This window comes from Bos taurus, chromosome 23, assembly GCF_002263795.3.
Source record: "Bos taurus isolate L1 Dominette 01449 registration number 42190680 breed Hereford chromosome 23, ARS-UCD2.0, whole genome shotgun sequence".
Classification (NCBI taxonomy): domain Eukaryota; kingdom Metazoa; phylum Chordata; class Mammalia; order Artiodactyla; family Bovidae; genus Bos; species Bos taurus.
In genome coordinates this window covers 11124911-11148610 of record NC_037350.1, presented here as the reverse complement: position 1 = coordinate 11148610, position 23700 = coordinate 11124911, and the positions used below count along the sequence as shown (strand labels likewise).

Here is a 23700-nt window from a genome sequence, read left to right as displayed (position 1 = left end):
CCAGCGCCGCTGCCATTGGTGGGCTGCGCAGGCTGTGGGAGACGGACCAATCGGGAGCCAGAATCCTGCAGGCCGCTGAAGCCGAACGGTGACGTCAGGGGCTGGGCACACAGGTGAACCGAGAAGGCGGAGCTTGGACGAGCTGGAAGGCGGGGCTGAAAGTTCCTTCTCCTGGGCCGGGGAAGAAGCAGGTAAAGAAAGGGACCTATGGGAAGAAGGAGAAGGTGCTGTTTTCTTTGGGGGTAAAGAGGTTCTTGAGTCAAATATTTTTTATGTATTTATATATATATTTATGTATATAAATCTTTGACCTAAATATAAGGGCCCATGTATTGGTTGCTGCCCGTTTTTAACATCTCCCAATTCAATGACACTCTGGTTATTATCCTTCCCACCACTCCCCTCGTTCCGTTCGGACTCCCATTTTTTCAATCGGTGGAGGAAAATCAGTAACTGACCCGACGGTCCAGAGTTGCTAACTGTTCAACACAACACGTGACTAACGGTTGGTTCATAAGAGCCTCTCTCTCCTCAGATAATTGATCCCTGTGAAAGGACTTGTGCCGTGCCTGAAATTCAGATGATCAAATCTCTGTTTCAAGCAATAACCGTCACTTTCTGACCAAGAGAACCTAGATGTGGACAAACTGTTCAGGAAATATTCTTCTTTTATCTATCCAATTCAGACCGCCAATGGACATCTTTAATCCCTTACTAATCTACTATAAATCTTCACCCTTGATTATATTTTCGATCGAGTTTTGACTCAGAATGAGATTTAAATTAGCATTTTGAATCCTTTGAAAGTTTTGTCAGTGTTTTTTGCCCTTTTTGAGTTTCTGTGCTTGTATACCACAGTGATGAGGGGCCGGGGAGGGCAGGAAGCACACCCCAGTTCACATAATTTCTGTCCCATCAAAGGACTCTTGAAGTGGGCTGATTGTTCCTTACCCCTCACTCCTGGTTATTGCTAGCACAGTCCTTCCACATATTGGAAGGTCTAAAGGACCTCTTTTTAAAAATATATAAATTTATTTATTTTAATTGGAGGCTAATTACTTTACAATATTGTAGTGGTTTTGCCATAATTGACATGGATCCCCAACAGTTGTACACGTGTTCCGCATCCTAAACCCCCCTCCCACCTCCCTCTAAAGGACCTTTTTAAATAGGCCCGCCAATGGCCTCTTCCTACATAGACATTACCCCCGTTTTTAAGTTGTTTTTGTCCCCTAATTTCACAATCATGAAATTGCATTAAAAGGACTATTTTAATTTTCTCTGAACGTCTCATGTTTATGTAGACGTTCATCTTATTTTGTCATTATTCATATTTATTCATATTTATAGACGTATCTTCCATCAAACAAAAGTCCCTCTACCCTTTTAATCATTTTAGTGGCTTTTCCTTGGCTGTTATTTTTCACAGGATGCAGTGACTAGCACTGCATACTGAGATCCATTAGGGAGTTCCTGAGGTTTTTGTTTAAGCTGATGTTTTTGTCATTATTCTGAAACCACCAGAACTTTTACTGGCATTTTGAATTTTTCAAGAACTGATGTCTTGAAGGAATAACCTACAACAGCTTCTGATCCCTTTCCTTGGGGGCAGCTGGCAGTTCAGAGTTCATTGTCTTAAAGATGTCACCTGAATTGTCTTCTGTGTGAACTGCCTTAGACTTGTCCACATGGCAAGTCATCTACCACTTTCCAGCCTACTCATATAGCTTTAGAAATGTTCCAAGAGGCACTCCCAATTGACTTGACATTTCACTATGTGGAAAGCAGAGTATAATTTGTGTACCTAGAAAAGTCTCAAAGTATTCCTTTTTCTTAATCATTTATGAAATGTTAAATAACACTGATTCCCAGAGGATGCTATTAACATTGTTCAACCCTGAGAAGCCATTAATATTCCTACTTTTTATTTTCTACTTCTAAGCCAGTTTCCCATCCAAGATTAAAAAAAAAAAAAAGTTGTCTAGTGATAACTTTTAAAATTGTCTTTGTTAAAGAAGCTGAAATCCTTGAGCCTTTTTTAACCACCACCACCACTGTGACCAACCAAATCTAAACCAAGCACATCCTTACAGCAGCCTGCTAGGAGGCCTCTTCCACTCTCGTCCCCTTAGAGTCTATTCCCCACACAGCAGAGGAGGAGAGAGAGCGCCTCTTAGAAGGTCAGTCAGGTTATGTCACTCCTCTGCTCAATACCCTGCAATGGCTCTGTCTCACTTGGCATAACATTCCAGCTCCTTAAAGACTCTCTGTGATTTGGTTCCACTCTCTTCCTCGCTTAATCTGCTCCAACCACACTTACTGGCCTTTTGCTGTTCCTTGAACACTCCAAGCATGTTCCTACCTCAAGACTTTTGCATTAGCCACTGCCTCTGCTTGGGATTCTTTCCTCTCAAATATCTATTTTTCTTTAAAGTGTTACCCCTACCTGCCATATTTTATACCTGTTTCTTGTCCATCTCCATCCCCTAGAATGTAAATTCCACATTTCCAGAATGTAAATGTAAGGCAAGGATTTTGTCAGTTCTGTCTCTGCTCTTCTTGCCTAGAATAGTGCTTGGCACACAGTAGGTACATAATATTTGCTGAATGAGAGAATGAAGAGTATAAACTATTCTTGTCTTTTGGTTCTATGTTGTTCACGTGCGTTTTTTGTTGGAAAAGATGATAGAAACCATTTTTCCAATCCCTGGCAGGTGTGTCCACCTTACCAAAGAGCCTATAAGCTTATTTATGCTCTTTGTTGAAAAGCAGCCTTCCTTTCCTGGGAAAGAATGTCCTCTTCAAACCCTTTTGCAGCTTCAGAGGGATGAACTTGTACCTAAAATGATGAGGGACGGAGGTCATCTACCTAGCCACCTGTCCATCAAAAGATGATAGCTGTGGCAGCAAGACCACCCTCACACCAAACTTAAGGTGAAAATCATTGGTTTGAGGTTCCCAAGGGGTGCATGGAGCACTTGGTAGAGACCCTTAGTGATACGCACTGACTGGTCCATTATACTGGTGCTTCTTATACTTTTTAAAAATTTATTTATTTTTGGTTGTGCTGAGTCTTCGTTGCTGCACAGCAGGGGCTACTCTTTGTTGCAGTGTGTATGCTTCTCATTGCAGTAGTTTCTCTTGCTGCAGAGCACAGGCTCCGGAGTGCCCGGGCTCAGTAGATGTGGCCCAAGGGTTTAGCTGTCCCATGGCATGTAAGATCCTCCCAGACCTGTGTCCCCTGTATTAGCGGGTGGGTTCTTAACCACTGGACCACCAGGGAAGTCCCTCTCATACTTTAATATACATGTGGGTCACCTGGAGATCATGTTATAAGTCTAGATTCTGATTTAGTAGGTCTGGGGTGGAACTTATGTGATAGAGGATGAGATGGTTGAATGGCATCACTGACTCAATGGACATGAGTTTGAGCAAACTCTGGGAGATGGTGACAGACAGGGAAGCCTGGCGTGCTGCAGTGCATGGGTTTGCAAAGAGTCGAATATGACTGAGTGGCTGAACAACAGCAACAGCCGCCTCCAGGTGACCCTGATGCTTGTAGACCTCACTTTGGAGACCTTTTGTTCGTGGAACAGGGTGACCTATGATCCTTAAATTTATTTCAAAATTTATTCATTATTTTGAAACTGTAAGTAGAAACTCTCAATGTTGTCTGGCTACAAGTTTTTAACTGTTCCCTCTTTAACTTCATCTTCATTCAGAAGAGAGTAAAACAACTTAGATTGGAGCAAAGAAGAGTTTGGAGCAAAGGGAATGAGCTATGTCTGGGTTGCATGTGGACTCAAAAGAGGTGATTCTATCTCAATCCTTAGAGAAAGTTCCATGGAAGAGTTAAACCGAGAATGGAGACATGAAGGGAAAGAAAAAGACCCGAAGGACCTTTCAGAGTAACAGCTACATAGGGAGATAAAAATCAAGAAAAAAAAAAGCCTTTGGACTAAGTTCCAAAGAGATCACTAAAAAGTGAAAGTGAAGGATCTGACTCTTGTGTCCCCCATGGAGTAGCCTGCCAGGCTCCTCCGTCCATGGGATTTTTCCAGGCAAGAATGCTGGAGTAGGTTGCCATTTCCTTCTCCAGGGGATCTTCCCAACCCAGGGATCAAACTCAGGTCTCACACATTGCAGGTAGACTCTTTACCATCTGAGCCACCAGGGAATCCCAGAGATCACTAGCAGACTTTAATCTCGGTGTAGGAGTGGAGTGGACCCTGTGCTGAGAGAATTAAGAAATGAGAGCAAGAAGCAGACTTCACAAAGCACTGCAGAAAGTTGGACCACCAAAGGAATGGTGAGGTCAGACTGGGATCCAACAGCAAAAGGGCTTTTTCAGCACCTAAACAACCACTGAGAGAGTCAACTGAGATCAGTTATGTCAGGGAAGGCAAAAGGCTAAGCAAAAAGACTGAAGAAGCAAGAGGTTGTAGGAGTAAAGAAAGAGAGAGTAGACTTTGAAGGGGTGGAAGAAAGATAAAACATTTCTTTCCTAGGAATTTATTCTAAGAAAGTCAGTTAAAAAGAGGGAGGGGAAAAGCTCTGTACACAAAGGTGTTATTTGCCTTGTAACCAATAACAAACGGGGTAAATCAAAAGATTACAAAGGTTTAAACATGAGAAGATGGTTATACAAATTATGGCATGTGGTTTGTAGACTTGAACCAGGCTATGTCATTAAATCATGCAAATTTGCATGCTACATAGCGCATCAGAAAAGTTTATGAAGTGATGTCCAGCAGGGAAAAGGCAGAATGCAAAAAATCTTTGCCTGATTTCAATAAAAATACATTTGACTCTTATCAAAGAGTAGAAGAAAACATGGAAAATTTTAGCAACTTTTGTTAGTAGAATTATACATCTTTTTCTTTCTAGAATTCTTCACAAATGCTACCATATTTTTATCATTATAAAATATACGTCATATAATAAATTAGGGGGTGTTGAGACTTCCTTGGCAGTGGTTAAGTCCAGTGGTTAAGGCTCTGTGCTTCCACTGCAGTGGGTACGGGTTTGATCCCTGGTCAAGGAACTAAGATCCCACATCCCACATAGTGGGCCAAAAAAATATAAGTAAGTAAATAAATACGTTAGAGGGTAGCAGACTTTTTCTATAAAGGGCCAGGCTGCAAACAGTTTTCAGCTTTGCAAAATTATCAAGGCTGTGTTCCAATAAAACTTCATTTGTAATTACAAAAATTGGAATTCTATGTGATTTTCCCAAGTTAAAAAATATTCTTCTTTCAATTTTTTCCAAATATTAAAATCTGTAAAAACCATTCTTAGTTCACAGACCATGCAAAAATACTGTACCAGATTTGGCTATGGATGCAGTTGGCCAACCTTGCAGTAAAGAATAAAGAATAAGTAACATTTGAGAATAAGATTAAGAAACAAAAAAACCTTCCAAGTCCCCATTTTGCCCCTCCTCGATCCCATCCCCCTCCCTCTCTCCAGTGGGAACCACAATCCACTCTCTTCCATGTTAAACACTTTCACTATATATGAGCCTGTCTATAAACAACATGTTTTTCATGTTTTGAAACTTTATAAATAGCAACACACTGTACATATGCTTCAGCAACTGGCTTTTTTCACTGTGCATTCTGTTGATACAAGGAGCTCTAGTTTGCTCATCTTAACTGCCCTATTGTGTTCCATAATGTAAATATTCCTCGATTGCCATCGCCAGTTATTTCTATTTTGAGCTGTGCTCAATTAACATTCTTCTACACATTACCATGTGCACAATTTTCTCTCGTGTGGTGTTTTTCAAAGGACAGTTTGTCAACTGTTACAGTGAATTGAAATACATTTAGAAGTTGGAACTTTTAATGAAATAGAATAAATGGGGACATTTATACCTGATACACAAAATTGACAATGTTGTGTCAATTATATCTCAATGAAAAAAGAAAAAGAATAGACAGGATTAGAAAAGATCAGAGAGTTACATGTAATAGGAAAAGGCATTACTGTGCAAAATTTTTATTTCCACTTTTTACACACTTACACATATGTGTGTATGTGTGTACTCGATTGTAATGTAAAACATATATCTCAGTAAGAGATTGTTGTCACAAAGTTTGAAAACCCGCTGCTTTAAGGTGCTGAGGGATACCCAGGAAAAACATGCTGGATCATAGAATGTGCACAATTTCTACTTAACTGGATACTGAAAAATGCTCTCCAAAATGGTTTTTCCAATTTACACTGGTCCTCACGGCAATGGGTAAGAGTTACCATTGCTTCACATCCTCACCAGTAGTAGGTTTTTCTCGTGGGATATTAAATATACCACATACACAAAAGATTGTATAACACTAATATGTATAGTTTGATGAATAATGGTAACATTTCCCTGAACGTCCCCCACTCCCCACGCTATGCAACAGGACATAACCAGTACCTTAGATACCTCTTGGGAGTCCCTTCCTCTGGGCATTCCCCTGCCTTCAAGTGTAACCACTGTGCAGAATTTTGTATTAAACATCCTCTGTATATGTATATTTTTCACCTGTTTTTGTAACCTTAAATAATGCATTGTTTGTATTAATGATTTAATGATATTGTATGGTATTCATTCTCCTGTTGCTTGCTTCTTTTAGGCAACAGGATGGTTTTGAGATTTATCCATGTTGATAGATTATAGCTGTAATTCACTCATTTTCACTGCTGTATAATATTCCATTTTATAAATAGCTCCACTTACCTATGTCAGGTCCATGAATCAAGGCAAATTGGAAGTGGTCAAACAAGAGATGGCAAGAGTGAATGTCGACATTCTAGGAATCAGCGAACTGAAATGGACTGGAATGGGTGAATTTAACTCAGATGACCATTATATCTACTACTGCAGGCAGGAATCCCTCAGAAGAAATGGAGTGGCCATCATGGTCAACAAGAGAGTCCGAAGTGCAGTATTTGGATGCAATCTCAAAAACGACAGAATGATCTCTGTTTGTTTCCAAGGCAAAGCATTCAATATCACAGTAATCCAAGTCTATGCCCCAACCAGTAATGCTGAAGAAGCTGAAGTTGAATGATTCTATGAAGACCTACAAGACCTTTTAGAACTAACGCCCAAAAAAGATGTCCTTTTCATTATAGGGGACTGGAATGCAAAAGTAGGAAGTCAAGAAACACCTGGAGTAACAGGCAAATTTGGCCTTGGAATACGGAATGAAGCAGGGCAAAGACTAATAGAGTTTTGCCAAGAAAATGCACTGGTCATAACAAACACCCTCTTCCAACAACACAAGAGAAGACTCTATACATGGACATCACCAGATGGTCAACACCAAAATCAGATTGATTATATTCTTTGCACCCAAAGATGGAGAAGCTCTATACAGTCAGCAAAAACAACACCAGGAGCTGACTGTGGCTCAGACCATGAACTCCTTATTGCCAAATTCAGACTTAAATTGAAGAAAGTAGGGAAAACCACTAGACCATTCAGGTATGACCTAAATCAAATCCCTTATGATTATACAGTGGAAGTGAGAAATAGATTTAAGGGCCTAGATCTGATAGATAGAGTGCCTGATGAACTATGGACTGAGGTTCGTGACAATGTACAGGAGACAGGGATCAAGACCATCCCCATGGGAAAGAAATGCAAAAAAGCAAAATGGCTGTCTGGGGAGGCCTTACAAATAGCTGTGAAAAGAAGAGAAGCGAAAAGCAAAGGAGGAAAGGAAAGATCTAAGCATCTGAATGCAGAGTTCCAAAGAATAGCAAGAAGAGATAAGAAAGCCTTCTTCAGAGATCAATGCAAAGAAATAGAGGAAAACAACAGAATGGGAAAGACTAGAGATCTCTTCAAGAAAATCAGAGATACCAAAGGAACATTTCATGCAAAGATGGGCTCGATAAAGGACAGAAATGGTAGGGACCTAACAGAAGCAGAACATATTAAGAAGAGATGGTAAGAATACACAGAAGAACTGTACAAAAAAGATCTTCACAACGATCACAATGGTGTGATCACTGACCTAGAGCCAGACATCCTGGAATGTGAAGTCAAGTGGGCCTTAGAAAGCATCACTACGAACAAAGCTAATGGAGGTGATGGATTTCCAGTTGAGCTATTCCAAATCCTGAAAGATGATGCTGTGAAAGTGCTGCACTCAATATGCCAGCAAATTTGGAAAACTCAGCAGTGGCCACAGGACTGGAAAAACGTCAGTTTTCATTTGATTCCCAAAGAAAGGCAATGCCAAAGAATACTCAAACTACCGCACAGTTGCACTCATCTTACACACTCTTAAAGTAATGCTCAAAATTCTCCAAGCCAGGCTTCAGCAATATGTGAACCATGAACTTCATGATGTTCAAGCTGGTTTTAGAAAAGGCAGAGGAACCAGAGATCAAATTGCCAACATCCGCTGGATCATGGAAAAAGCAAGAGAGTTCCAGAAAACCATCTATTTCTGCTTTATTGACTATGCCAAAGCCTTTGACTGTGTGGATCACAATAAACTGGAAAATTCTGAAAGAGATGGGAATACCAGACCACCTGATCTGCCTCCTGAGAAATTTGTATGCAGGTGAGGAAGCAACAGTTAGAACTGGACATGGAACAACAGACTGGTTCCAAATAGGAAAAGGAGTTTGTCAAGGCTGTATATTGTCACCCTGCTTATTTAACTTATATGCAGAGTACATCATGAGAAACGCTGGACTGGAAGAAACACAAGGTGGAATCAAGATTGCCGGGAGAAATATCAATAACCTCAGATATGCAGATGACACCACCCTTATGGCAGAAAGTGAAGAGGAACTCAAAAGCCTCTTGATGAAAGTGAAAGTGGAGAGTGAAAAAGTTGGCTTAAAGCTCAACATTCAGAAAACGAAGATCATGGCATCTGGTCCCATCACTTCATGGGAAACAGATGGGGAAACAGTGTCAGACTTTATTTTTCTGGGCTCCAAAATCACTACAGATGGTGACTGCAGCCATGAAATTAAAAGACGCTTACTCCCTGGAAGAAAAGTTATGACCAACCTAGATAGCATATTGAAAAGCAGAGACATTACTTTGCCAGCAAAGGTTCGTCTAGTCAAGGCTATGGTTTTTCCTGTGGTCATGTATGGATATGAGAGTTGGACTGTGAAGAAGGCTGAGCGCCGAAGAATTGATGCTTTTGAACTGTGGTGTTGGAGAAGACTCTTGAGAGTCCCTTGGACTGCAAGGAGATCCAACCAGTCCATTCTGAAGGAGATCAGCCCTGGGATTTCTTTGGAGGGAATGATGCTGAAGCTGAAACTCCAGTACTTTGGCCACCACATGCAAAGAGTTGACTCATTGGAAAAGACTCTGATGCTGGGAGGGATTGGGGGCAAGAGGAGAAGGGGATGACAGAGGATGAGATGGCTGGATAGCATCACTGACTCGATGGACGTGAGTCTGAGTGAACTCCAGGAGTTGGTGATGGACAGGGAGGCCTGGCGTGCTGCGATTCATGGGGTCACAAAGAGTCGGACACAACTGAGTGACTGATCTGATCTGACCTATGTTACTACCAGTGAGTATTTAACTGTTCCAGGTCGACCTGCAGCCTGAAGCATAGTGAGAAAAATAGATGCTTGTGGTTGTAAACCACTGGATTTTGCATCATTAGGGTGACCATAACTGATTAGTACAGAGTGAAATGGAAAAAAAGTAGCAGGGGAAAGAGAGCTAGGAGTACCCTTTCAAGAAGCTTAGCTGTGGGGAATTCCTTGGCAGTCCCCTGGTTAGGGCTCAGCACTCTCAGTGCTAGGGACTTTGTTCAGTCCCTAGTTGAGAAACTAAGGTCCCATAAGCAATGCAGTATGGCAAAAACAAACAAATGAAAAACAGCTTAGCTGTGAGGAGATTGAGAAGCTAGTTTCCTCCTCTTCCTCCCTGCCATCATTGCTGTTCTGTTGTAGTTCTTTAGATGCCTATAATATAAACGCCTTTCCCATGTATGGAGAATTTTTCACTCTATGAAACCTTGTGGGAAGCAGAGCCCACCTACCAGTAAAATGGCAGCTACTTACTTTCCCATCCTTTCTTGTGAACTAAGTCAAGTGCACATGTCATAGGCTCTGCTGATGAAATTTTCCCAAAGTGTACTTTGAATCATCAGGAGCTTATGATGCAAAGGAAAACGAGAAGAAGAGAATTCATTCTTGGTGAGCAGTACCAGTTGTGACAGCAACACCCAACTAAAGGGAAAAGCTCTGGCAGCGGCAATACCTAGAGTCTTGTGCCAGAAGGCCTCTCAGTGTAACTTCAGCATCAGATGCTCATCACTGGCAGCAGCAGAGTCTTCAGTGGCCCAGCTCTGTGGCATGATATTGGCTGCCATCCTGTAAGCAAAACCTCCGAATGTGGTGTGATAGATGATGGTGTCAATGCCCCAGTTCTTCACCTTTCCCTGCATCTGTGTTATCTTGTGGGACCTTCTTATTCTAACTCTTGACTGAGTCTTGTGACTTGCTGTGATCAAGGGATTTTAGCAAGCATTAAAGAAGCAGAGGGCTTCCCATGTGGCACTAGTGGTAAAGAACCTGCAGGCCAGTGCAGGAGACGTAAGAGACTTGGGTTCAGTTCCGGGGTCGGTAAGATCCCCTGCAGGAGGAAATGGCAATCCACTCCAGTATTTTTGCTTGAAGATTCCCATGGACAGTGGAGCCTGGTGGGCTATAGTCCATAGGGTTGCAAAGAGTCGAACTCGACTGAAGTGACTTAGCATGCATGCAGGCATACAAGCAGAAGCTTGGAAGACATTCATGTGGCTGCACTTGCTCTCTGTCTTAGTCTGTGTGCGATTATATAGCAAAATTCTCCAGACTGAGTGGCTTGTAAACAAGAGATATTTATTTCTCACATTTCTGGAGGCTGGAAGTCTAAGATCAGAGTGCCAGCATGGCCTGGTTTTGGCAAAGGCTGTCTTCTGGGTTGCAAACTGCCAACTTCTTGCCATGTCCTCACACAGAGGAAGGAGCAAGGGATCTCTCTGCTACTTATTCATTCAGGAAGGCTCCACCCTCCTGACCTAATCAACTCCCAAAGGCCCTACCATCTAATACCATCTCAATGGGCATTAGGTTTTCAACATATGAATTTGGGGAGGACAAAAGCATTCGGTCTGTAGCACTCTCACTGCTGGCCTCTGCCATTGCAACATGTCTAGGCTAGCCTGTTGGATGATGAGAATCACATGGACCTAGGCCAAGTCTCTCTGAGTTATCCCAGCTGAGGCCATCCTAAGTCAGCCAACAGCCAGTTGACCCTCAGGCATATGAATGAACTCAGCCAAAATCAACAAAACTGTCTAGTCAACCAACAGTTGACCCCAGATGTCAAGTAAGTCCAGCTGAAATCAGCCCAGCTCAGCCCAGCCCCAGAGAAGCTGAACCCCACAGACTTGTGAACTAAGTATTGTTCATTGTTAACATGCCGCTGAGGTTTTATGGTTATTTATGTAGCATTGTTGTGGCAATAAATAACTGACCCTTTGCACACATCTATGAGCTATGACTTTTCTGCTTAAATAAGCCTCAAGAGCCAGTATTTGTTGCTTGCCCTGACACCAAGACTGAATGTAAATGAGAGAGAAACACAGGGTCAAAGGAGAGATTGTTTGAGCTGGAAGAGACTTTGGCATGCTTACAGGCAAAGGATTGGAGGCAGTTGTGTTTGTTAGGACATGAGTTTGGGTGCAAAATTAACAGTGCTTTAACCATGACAGAGGGCTTCCCTGGTGGCTCAGCTGGTAAAGAACCTACCTGCCAATGAAGGAGACGCAAGAGACAAGGGTTCGTCCCCTGGGTTGGGAAGATCCCCTGGAGGAGGGCATGGTTACCCACTCCAATATTCTTGCCTGCAGAATTCCATGGACAGAGGAGCCTGACAGGCTACAGTCCATGGGGTTGCAAAGAGTTGGACACAACTGAGTGTGCACGTGTGCACACACACACATCACCATGATAGAAGTTTATAGTTTCCCTTGGTCACGTAGGAGCCTGAGTAAGAGTGGCAGCCCTGCTCTGTGAATCTTCAGAGGCCTAGATCCTTCTGTGTTTATTATGTCCTTGTCCAGTTGGCCCAAGATCACCCTCTACTCCCCCTACTCCATCCACATTTCAGCTGTTGGGAAGAGGGAAAGGAAAGATTTTCTCCTTAATACGTGGTGTGTGCATGCTTAGTTATGTTTGACTCTTCACCACTCAATGGACCGTAGCCCTCCAGGCTCCTCTGTCTGTGGGATTCTCCAGGCAAGAATCCTGGGTTGCCATGCCCTCCTCCAGCGGATCTTGCTGACCCAGGGATCAAACCCGTGTCTCCTGCATTGCAGGCGGATTCTTCACCCCTGAGCCACCAGGGAAGCTGGTCCCATTCATTTCTCCCCCTTTCAGCCTATTCTCAGGAATTGGTCATATGGCCACACTCAGCTGCCAGGAAGGCCAGGAAAGGCAAACCTTATTCTGGCCAACCGTGTGTAAATTCCTGCTTCTGTGGAAGAAGGGGAAAACAAATAATAATAGTTCTTCCCATGTCAATGAGGAAAAAGGGATAATTAATGTAACAGGATCTCTGTGGTTGACTTTATTAGCCATTTCCTTCCTCCTTCCTTGGGAAGGGGATTCATTGTTTTTGGAAAGGTTGAGCAACTGTGTTCCCAGTTGGCATGAATCATGATATCTCTTAACCAGTTATGGCAATCCTACTGAGCTTGTCAGAAACTGATTTCCACAGCCTCCCCTGCAGTGTTGGGTGAACATGTGACCCAGCTCTGGCCAGTGAGCCAGGAAAAGAAGGCTGCTGGGGGGTTCTGGGAAGTGGTTTCCTTCCTAGGAAAGAGACAAATGCAGAGGAGAGTTTGGCGCTCTCCTGCTTGTGGTACTGATGTGAGACTTCTTACCACAAAAGAAAGGTCAAGAGAATCACAAATGCCAAACTAGAGCCCTGGCACCTTCTTGAGGATTCACATGACCTTGAGAGATGAGTATGAGAGAGCCAGGTGGAGAATGGGAGGAAAGACATTGGAAGAAATGAGAGTATTATATACACAGGAAGGAATGCACAGAGATGTTCCTGGAAAATTGGATTGGAGTCAGATGGTAAGGACTTTGTAAGCAGCAGTGTGATTTATTGTCTGAATCGCCTCATTCATAGCTGGGACTGGTTTCCTGTTTGTTGACTGATTTACCACAAAGCGTGACAGGCATCTTCCTTTTGTAGGTTTAAGAGGACTGCCCATCTCTTCCCCTATTAGAGAGTTAAAATACTTTTGTTTTGGAAAATCTAGGCTCTCAAAGGCAAAGATCTTGATTATGTGGGTGGGTCGGGGTATAGATCTGAAAAGATGAGCGAGCAGGGAATCACTTCCGACTCCTACTGTGAATGGGGTTTCCCTACCCTCGGGGAATGGAGAAGTGCCTAGTTCTGCCCGCCTTGGGACCCGTGTTTGACCCCGTAGCAACAGGATGATTGATGGGTTGGCTGCGTGGACCCCAGGCTGGGGACTGAGTTGTGAGCCACAGCCTTTGGGGCTATGAGCAGTGGGACCACTGAGGCTAGGGCATCCAGCCTCTCACACTCTCACATGACTGACCGCACAGCCTGAAGTCCAGAGCCCTTCCATGAGATTCTAGAATTGGGTGAACCTGGGAATTCAATGTGACTCCATCAAGGGGAGAGAGAAAAACACTTGGAGTTAGAATTTTCCCCTAACTCCTTGAGGAAGACGACTGAGTCCGATTTTATATTATTTTTTAAAAAATAAAAGATAGAAGAGGGGGCTTCCCTGGTGGTTCAGTGGTAAAGAATTTGCCTGCCAATGCAAGAGACATGAGTTCGATCCCTGGTCCAGGAGGATCCCACATGCTGCAGAGCAGCTAAGCCTGTGTGCCACAAATATTGAGCCTGTGCTCTAGGGCCTGGGAACGACAACTGCTGAGCCTGTGAGCCCTAGAGCCCGTCCGCAACAAAAGAAGCCACCACAATCAGAAGCCTGTGCTCTGCAACTGGAGAGTAGCCCCTGCTTGGCGCGACTAGAGAAAAGCCCACACAGCAATGAAGATCCAGCATAGCCAAAAATAAGCAAGTAAATAATTTAAAAATAATAATAATAAAACTGCTTTCTCGCACTAGAGTGTCCGATTATGGTACAAATTCCTTCTGTAGTATATATACAAAGCCAAAGGAGAGGGAGTGAGAAGGGTTCATAAATTATCTCAGCAGTTCTTTTTTTTTCTTTAAGTTGATAGATTTCTTTTCAAGAGAATGTATAAGATGTATCTCAAAGAACTCAAGCTCCTATATATGCGAATTATCTATTTTCATTTTTTAAAAATCCAATTAAATTGGCCTGATACTGCCAGGCTAGGAGGAAATCCAACCTCCATTATGACCAGAGCTCCTCTGGCCCTCAGGGATGCCTCAGAATCCAGAGGTGGAACCTGGTGCCAGAAACGGGGGCCAAGCTCTTACCCACGGCCATCATGGGGCTGTGGGCGGCTGCCTTGTACAGCCCACAGAACAGAGACTTGAAGCCCACCAGCCCCTGTTTTAAACCCCACATAAGGTGTAGGCATTTTTACTGAGGTGTTAAAAAAAAAAATTCTTGAAGGAATTCCTTGGCTGCCAGTGGTTAGGACTCTGCACTTTCACTGCTAAGGGTAAAGGTTCCCCAATCCCTGATTGGGGAACTAAGATCCCACAAGCCGCATGGCACGGCCAACCAAAAAAAAAAATTATGACACATATGTTCTAAACCAGGGATGTACATTTACTTTTGGTGGGAGAGTGAATTTGTAACAAGCATTTGGTGTTTTGCTTATATCTAGTATTTTTACAATTATCCTATCTATCTATCTATCTATCTGTCTGGGACTTCCCTTCCTATACAGAGTGTGCAGATTTGGGCCCTGGTCAGAGAGCTAAGATCCCAATGACTCATGCCAAAAAAACCAAAACCTAAAACAGAAGCATTATTGTAACAAGTTCAATAAAGACTTTAAAACAAATGGTCCACCGGGACTTCCTGGTGATCCTTGCAGAGCTGGGGACTCAGGTTCAGTCCCTGGTCAGGGAGCTAGGATCCCACGTGCTTCGGAGCAGCTGAGCCTGAACACCACAACTCTTGGGGCCGTGTGTCTCAGTGAAGGACCCTGAAAGACACAACGAAGATTCCAGATGCCGCAGCTAAGATCTGATGCAGCTAAATAAATAAACAAATATATTTTTTAATGGTTCACATCAAAAACAAAACAAAACCTTTTAACTGACGTCGGTGACTTGGGCTCTTCTTTTTCTTTTTTATTTATTTGGCTGCACTGGGTCCTAGTTGCAGCATGTGGGATCTAGTTCCCCGGCCAGGGATGAAACCTGGGCCCCCTGCATTGGGAGCACAGAGTCTTAGCCACTGGACTGCCAGGGAAGTCCACTTTATAATGTGCTCATTGCTATTAGTTATTTCCCTGCCTCAACTCAATAATGCCAGAGATCCAGCTGATGGGAGCTGGTAGCAACATCCTCTGTTGGAACCACAAGTCGAATTGTGAAAAGAACTAAAAATATTAAGGGAATTCTTTGGCTGCCCAGTGGTTAGGACTCTGCGCTTTCACTGCTAAGGGTAAACGTTCAATCCCTAATTGGGAACTAAGAACTAAGATTCCCCAACTAAGAACTAAAGTTCTTACCATGATTGTGTAAGTCTAAGATACTATCAAATGCAAGATGCATTAATATTTCAGATATCACTGAGAGAAAAATACTATTAATTAAATTATGCCTTCATGCTTTCTTGCCACTTTGTATTTTTTATTTTCTACTTATCAAAATGATTCTAGACTTGTTTATCTTTTATTTATTTTGGCTGCACCAAAGACCTGCATGAAAGGTCTTAGTTCCTTGACCAGGGATCAAACCCATGCCCCCTATATTGGGAATGCAGAGTCTTAACTAATGGACTGCCAGGGAAGATAGTTTTAGACTTATTTAGATGTAGATTTTTTGTATTTTTTGTTTATTTATTTATTTTTGGCTGCACTGGGTCTTTGTTGCTTTGCAAGGGCTTTCTCCAGTTTTGGCGAGTGGGGGCTACTCTTCATTGTCGTGCACAGGCTTCTCAATGCAAACGTTTCTCTTGATGCAGAGCCCAGGCTCTAGGTGCATGGGCTTCAGTATCTGTGGCTCACAGGCTCTAGAATTTGGGCTCAGTAATTGTGGAGCACAGCCTTAATTGCTCCGTGGCATGTGGAATCTTCCTGGGCCAGGGATTGAACCCATGTCCCCTGGGTTGGCAGGTAGATTCTTATCCACTGAGCCACCAGGGAAGTCCCTAGACAGAGATTTTTAAATCACATATTGATATTTATAAAAATATTCAACTTTAGAAGTAATCAATAAAATACAAAAAGATGCCCTCTCAATGTTGACATCCTTAGCATATTTGCTTTTGTCCCTATGCCTGTTGCCTCATGGTAACAAAATAGCTGCTGAGGTTCTAGGCATCATATCACATTCAAGCTAAGAAGAAAGAAAATGTAGAGATAGTGTTACCTAAAAACTGGGTTTACTTCTTGGTAGGCGCCAATAGACACAACCAAGCCAAAGATAGGGAGAAGGAAGGATTTATTATTACTGGCAGCAAATAAGAACAATGGGGATCTTTTCCAAAGCAGTGTCTCCCTGAACAGCGGATTGGGGAAGTTTTAAGCTCGGAGGTACATGCATATTCATAAGAGGGCTTGAGCAGAGGAGAATTCAGCATAGAATTGGGGCCAAGGTTGACAGAGTCCAAGCTTTAGTTGACCTAAAGTAGACTTCTGTTAGCAAAGAAGAGGAAATGGGTATTGGGAAGGAAGCTGATGATATCTTCTGCAACACAACTTAATAAACAGTAGTTTTACATAGATAATAAATAGTAGTTTTACATAGATAATAAATAGTAGTTACCCCTTGGCATAAAGCAAAAATGACAATAGCAAAAACTCTTACATAGTACAATGCTTACCACGTTCCAAGCACTGTTCTGAATGTTTTAAATATATTAACTCGTTTAAGCCTCACAGCAACCTTATGAGGTAAACACTGTTATTATCCTTGTTTTATTTTAGTGTTTTTTTTATCATACTTCATATGCTCACGGTTAGACTTATCATAATCTTTGGTGCATGACATAGCCCTAACTGATCCATGCATAACTCCTTTATTTACTTTAAAAATATTAGTTATTTTTAGTAAAGTAACATTTACCCTCAAATCCTCTACCCAAAGTAAAATTAGGATCTTGTCAGTAAATCAGATCTGACTATATGATCTCCCCAACCCATTTCACTTCCTCCCCTGGCCCGAGGTGATGGTCATTTAGAATCCTAAGTTCATCATTCCTTTATTTTCCTTATATAGTTTTGTAGTTTTATCGCATCTGTATATAGAGTCCAAAAATTGTGTATGTGTGTGTATAACATACCTATAGTTGCTTTTAACTGTATATCTTCTTTTGGTACTTTTTTCATTTGCTATTACATTACTAAGATTCATTCCAACTGTTCTGTGTTGCTACAGTAATTCATTTTGATGACTGCTTAACATGCCATCGTGTGAATATGTAGCAATTTATTCATCTTCAAACAGTTCTTTACTGAAGTACCTATTATGTTCTTAGTGATTTTTTTCCTTTTCTGGTTATCCACTGGACTAACTATCATATCCAGGATTGCTAAAGGCTTCATGTAATTTGAGCCGTTTTCTTCATCATTTTTAATCGCTGCATGAGATCTTGCAAGACTCGCAATGATGCTTTGCAAATTATTTGCTTTGTGTCATCAGTTATTTACATTGGGCTCTCAGAGAGAGGCTGAACAATAAAGACTTGATTTGATGGGCTTGGTGCACACATAGAGCCCTTAGTTTCAGCCTAGAGGAATGTTGTGGTGATAAGGGAAAAAGGGGAACATCAGTTCATTGGTGAATATTTCTTTGTTATGATCACTTTTCCTTCCCTGGTCAGCCTGGCAAATGTGGAAGTTTGGATTTTGACCACTGAGATAACAAGAATCCCCTGCACCTCAGAAAATTCCCTAACACTCCTGACGCAAAAGGTAGAATCCATTTCCCCTCCCTCTGAAAATGGCCCAGCCTTGGTGATTCACAAGAATAAAGTACAGCATTATTTACAATAGCCAAGACATGGAAACAACCTAAATGCCCATCAACAGTTGACTAAGGAAAATGTGATATATATATATATGTATATATATATGATATATGCATGCATATCATATATATAATGGAATACTATTCAGCCATAAAAAAGAATGAAATTATGCCATTTGCAGCTACATGAATAGACCTAGAGATTATCAGACAGAGAAAGACAATACCATTTGATATCACTTATGTGTAGAATCTAAAATATGACACAAATGACCCTAGCCACAAAACAGAAACAGACTCAGGAACATAGAGAACAGATTTGTGGTTGCCGAGGAGGAGAGTGGGATTGAGAGTTTGGGATGAGCAGTATAAACTATTCTATATAGGATGGATAAACAAGGTCCTACTGTATAGCAGAGGGAACTCTATTCAATATCCTGTAATAAACCAAAATGGAAAAGAATATGAAAGAGAATGTATACACACACACACACATAACTGAATCACTTTGCTGTACACCAGAAACTAACACAACATTGTAAATTAACTATACTTCAAAAAAAGAGAAAAGAACAGAGTCCAGTAGAAGCAACCCTGTGCAACTTCCAAGGCCAAGCTGAAACAAGGTGATACAGCTGCCCCTAGTTCACTCTTCTGGGGACATGCACTCTGGAGAAGCCAGTCAGCAAGAGGTGAAGAAACCCAAATGCATCCACACAGAGAGACCCCCAACTGACAGCTGGCAGCAATCGCAAGACATATACGTGAATGGGTCTTCAAGAAGAGGTCCCCCAAATTCATGAGTGGTGACAAGATCTCCTGGATGTGTCCCGTCCAAATTCCTCATCATGTACAGTGTTAAGCTAACCTCCAGAGTCCTCCACGACAGAATCCGCGTGCATAATAAATAGTTGTCTTATGTGTCTTATGCTACTAAGTTTTGGAGTAATTTGTTATGCTGTTGTTGTTTGGTTGCTGAGTCGTGTCCGACGCTTTGGCGACCCCATGGACTGTAGCCCACCAGGCTCCTCTGTCCATGGTATTTCCCAGACAATGATACCAGAGTGGGTTGCCATTTCCTTCTCCAGGGGACCTTTCCAATCTAGGGGTCCAACCCTCATCTCCTGCATTGGCAGGCAGGTTCTCTACCGCTGAGCCACCAGGGCAGCCCATAATTTGTTATAATAACTAGTAAAATTACAGAAAGAGAAAAAAGTAACCAGTATACCCAATTTTAAAGATGTGGGGACTTCCTTTGGTGATCCAGTAGGTGAGACCCTGAGCTCCCATTGCAGGGGGCATGGGTTCAATCCCTGGTTAGGGAACTAGGATCCTACAGGCTGTGTGCCACAGCTGAAGAAAAAGAAAATGTGGAGGGAATTCCCTGGTGGTCCAGTGGTTAGGACTCCATGCTTCTATTGCAGGGGGTACAGGTTCCATCCCTGTAGTTGGGGAACTAAGATCCCACAAGTTGTGCAGCAAGTCAAAAAAAAACAAAAACAAAACAGATGTGGAAGCCAAGGCCTGGCAAGGATACGTATGCAGTAAATGGAGAAGCTAAGCAGAAATAACAATATTCGTGCCTGGGAAATCCCATAGACAGAGAAGCCTGGCAGGCTACAGTCCGTGGAATCAAAAGAGTCAGACAGGATTTGGCCACTAAACAACAGCTTATACTTTAAAATGGGTAAGCTGGTGAGTTTTATGTTATGTGTATTTTACCACAGATAAAATTTAAACATTTAAATAATTAAATAATTCCAGAAAATGTCCTAACCATGCTTGTTTCATAATGTGGTATTTTTGTAGTTCTGTTGCTCCTGCTGGTTCTCCCAGTGCCTCGTTCCTTATACGCTCAGGTATTTTTCACTATGTACTAGTCATTGTCCCTGGAGAATTACTAAGGTAATTCTTTAAGGACCAGCACAAAGATGTATCCCTCCCGAGAGGACGTGAGCTCGTTTCTCCCAGGCACTTAGCGACACTTCCAGTTTAGGACTGCTTTATTTTTTATTTTATTTTTGGCTGCTCTGGGTCTTCGTTGCTGTGAACGGGCTTTCTCTAGTTGTGGCGAGAGGGGCCTTCTCATTGCAGTGGCTTCTCTTGTTGCAGAGCACGGGCTCTGGGACACGCAGGCTTCAGTGCTTGTGGTTCATAGAGCCCTGGCTCAGTAGTCGTGGTGCAGGGCTCAGTTGCCCTGCCGCATGTGGGATCTTACCAGACCAGGGACTGAAACTGCATGCCCTGCATTGGCAGGCGAATTCTTAACCACTGGACCACCAGTGAAGTCCTAGGACTAGTTTAAACTAGATTTATTACTTAAAAGTTTTTTTTAAGTACTTCATGTAATTTGGGCTACAAATCTGTAAAAAGTTAGTTACGTGACAGTGTCTCAAGGAGCATTTTCTCCTGAAATGTTCAGTTAGTACTAAGTTAACTTTCCTTGGAGTCTCCTGGGAGAAGATGGGGGCAAGTTTACTTCTGATTCCCCTTTATTGTAATCATAACCCTTTGGGGCCATGACTAATATCGGGAAGGCCTTCTAATAGACTCCCCACCTTGGTGGACCCTGAGCTTTAATTTCATCCCACGTTACCATGCAGAGTTCTCATAATGAAATTCAAGTTTGCCCAGATTGGCAAAGGGGCTTCCCAAGTGGCGCTAGTGGTAAAGAACCTGCCTACCAATGCATGAGACTTAAGAGATGTGGGTTTGATGCCTGGGTGGGGAAGATCCCTGGAGGAGGGCATAAAAACCCACTCCAGTATTCTTGTCTGGAGAATTCCATGGACAGAGAAGCCTGGGATCACAAAGAGTCGGACAGGACTGAAGCGACTAAGCACGCACACACAGATAGACAAATACCCTCAGAGCAAATTTGACTTTCATGCTTGCTTACCTGTCCCAGTTCCTGAAGTCCTATAGTCTTTTGTCTCCTACTTCCTATCTTGTCAGCACTTCTGTACTTTTAAGAATATTTAAAAACTATTTGATCCAGCAATTTTTAGGGTTGTTTTTTTTTAATCAGCAAGTTGGCTCCACTAACCTTAGCAATCAGAAGTCCTTCTACTTTATCTTTTCTTTCTTTTTATTGATTTCTGTTCCTTTATTTGCTTTCTTCCTCCTATCTTTTTTTATTCTTATCATTGGTTGGATTTTTTTCCCCCTAACTCCCTGAGTTGAATGCTTAGCTCATTATTGTCTTTTCTTTTTCCATGATAAGGCTATTCTATTTTAAGGTTTTAAATTTCCCTTAAAGTACACCTTTCATTGTATTCCTCAAGTTTTGATACATAGTGGAGGAGTGATTACTCAAAACCTATTGTTTTCATCCACTCACCCAGCAAGCCTGTTGTGCTGCTACCCTGACTTTTCTCCTGAGATACCTGCACAGAAGGTCTGGACAATGCACCAATTTTCCCCTTCAGGGGCAGCAATGATAACCCAGGGCAAAACCGGAAGAGAGAAAGAGCACAATTTCACTTTCTTTATTCAGTATTTTAGGCTTCCCTGGTGGCTCAGATGGTAAAGAGTCTGCCTGCAGTGCGGGAGACCCGGATTTGATCCCAGGATCGGGAAGATCCCCTGGAGAAGGAAATGGCAACCCACTCCAGTATTCTTGTCTGGAAAATCCCATGGATGGAGGAGCCTGGTCAGGTACAGTCTATGGGGTTGCAAAGAGTTGGACGTGACTGATTCTTTCTTTCTTTCTTTTTTTTTTTTCTTTTAATTTTATTTTATTTTTAAACTTTACATAATTGTATTAGTTTTGCCAAATATCAAAATGAATCCGCCACAGGTATACATGTATATACAGGTATACATCCTGAACCCTCCTGATTCTTTCTTTCTTTCTTTCTTATTCAGTATTTTCCAATTCTGGCTACAGATGAAAATCACTAGGAAGTTTTTAAAAATACTGATATCTGGGTCATACCCAGAGAATGTTCTAGCTGGTGTGGGGTGGGGACTGTCAATGATTATAATGGGAAGCCAGGGTTGAGGACCACTCCTCCATTTACCTGCTCACTGCCACCAGCCTGGGACTGCCTCTTCCTTCCTCCCCACTCAAACTCCCAAACACTTTTAAACAGCCTTCTGTCTTCTCTAAGCTGTTACTGCCTGGTTGCCCACATTTCTCTCTATTGTTTCTCCAGTTGAATTGGGGGAAGGAGGCAGAAGCCCTGGGTAATTTACCACATTGGCAGGAATCAGAATTATCCCCGGCCCCGCTATTGTCTGTCTTCACAGGAAGTCTCAGCATGAAACAGCAGCACTGGTGTGGCATGACCGCCAAAATGGGCTCCCTGTTGTCAGGGGTCTTTACCATCACGGCCGTGGACTTGTACCTCATCTTCGAACAGAAGTACTTAAGGAGAAACAATTGCACTGAGCAAATGTCACAGATCAAGAACACAAGTATCCTGATAAAAGTGTTCATCATCTGCTGGAGCCTGACTATCGTCTTCCTCCTATCTTTCATCACCATCCTCGTCAGCTGCTTGCTCCTATACTCAGTGTACGCCCACATGCACAGGGGCCTGCTGATCTACATCGTCTGGATCTTTTTCTACGAAACTGTAAACATTGTGGTACAGTGCCTCACCAATGACAATTCTTCCGCTGCGGAGGTCAGAGTCATGCGCTGGTTTGGTCTGGTGTCCCGTATATGCATGCACTCTTTCTGGATGTTCTTTGTCATCACTTACGCCTACATGATCTACAAAAATAAAAGCCAGGGCAATATCATCTCCTACAACAGACGTATTTCTACCAGCAATGGAGACTTCCTGCCGCGGAAATCCAAGATAATCAACTTTTCCCGCCGCTACAGTGAGTAACATGGCCCTGTTCCACGGTAGGGTCTCATGGTAGTTCATTTTCCATCTCATTCACTTTTCAGCAAGCAGAGACTCTACTGCCACCCTTTTGGGAGAGATACGGTGAGAAAACGGATTACCATCGCCTCTGGAACACCTTGCTCATAGAGGATGTTTAATTAGAGGACATTGTTATTTATCGAGTTCTCCTTGACTTCCTCTTTCCTTTTCCTGTCAGTACCACCTCATTGGTCAAAATGAAGACAGGCAGGGATGAAATGAAGCTGAATTGCTGTCTGGCAATCCTTTCATCTTAGTGTGTCTTCATCAGCCTTCAACTCACAGCTCTCTGATGTAACCCTAGAATAGGCAAACCTGTATTTATATCTCAGATTGTTGTAGCAAAAAATATATCATTGGGGTCTTGAGGTGGTTTTTTGCTGCTTTTTCTCCCTGTGTCATCTATACTATATTCCAGATAAGTAAAAGAATAAAAATAGAGAGAAATCATACTTTATTTTCTGTCTTGACCCTTCCATCCTCTCCCCCAATAAAAACTGTCAAGGAGCACAAATGCACTTGTGATTAATCAAAGGCTATTTGTTAAACTCTTCTGTCGGTCACTGTGCAGGACACACTGTGTATTTCTCCACTGCAGGAGGATACAAAAAAGTATAGGATATAATTCCTGACCTTGAGGATTTTGCAGTTTAGTGGGAGAGATTA

At 42.4% G+C, this 23700-nt stretch overlaps 1 protein-coding gene across 2 annotated transcripts; it reads left to right on the top strand.

The window, feature by feature from the left end:
* Positions 1-122: 122 nt before the first annotated feature.
* TMEM217 (transmembrane protein 217) lies at positions 123-23548 on the top strand. 2 transcript variants are annotated; one of them, NM_001079628.2, is given in 2 exon segments: positions 123-191; positions 22406-23481. In NM_001079628.2, a coding segment is annotated over 1 exon segment (579 nt). In that variant the 5' UTR covers positions 123-191; positions 22406-22416; the 3' UTR covers positions 22996-23481.
* The last annotated feature ends 152 nt before the right edge of the window (positions 23549-23700 follow it).

Bases quoted from the DNA above. Each gene is read 5' to 3' on its own strand.
- TMEM217 (XM_059880432.1), top strand. From the start codon at position 21,790: ATGGATGGAGGAGCCTGGTCAG. The intron at 21,812-22,405 runs GTACAGTCTATG...CTGTCTTCACAG, and splicing joins GGATGGAGGAGCCTGGTCAG to GAAGTCTCAGCATGAAACAG.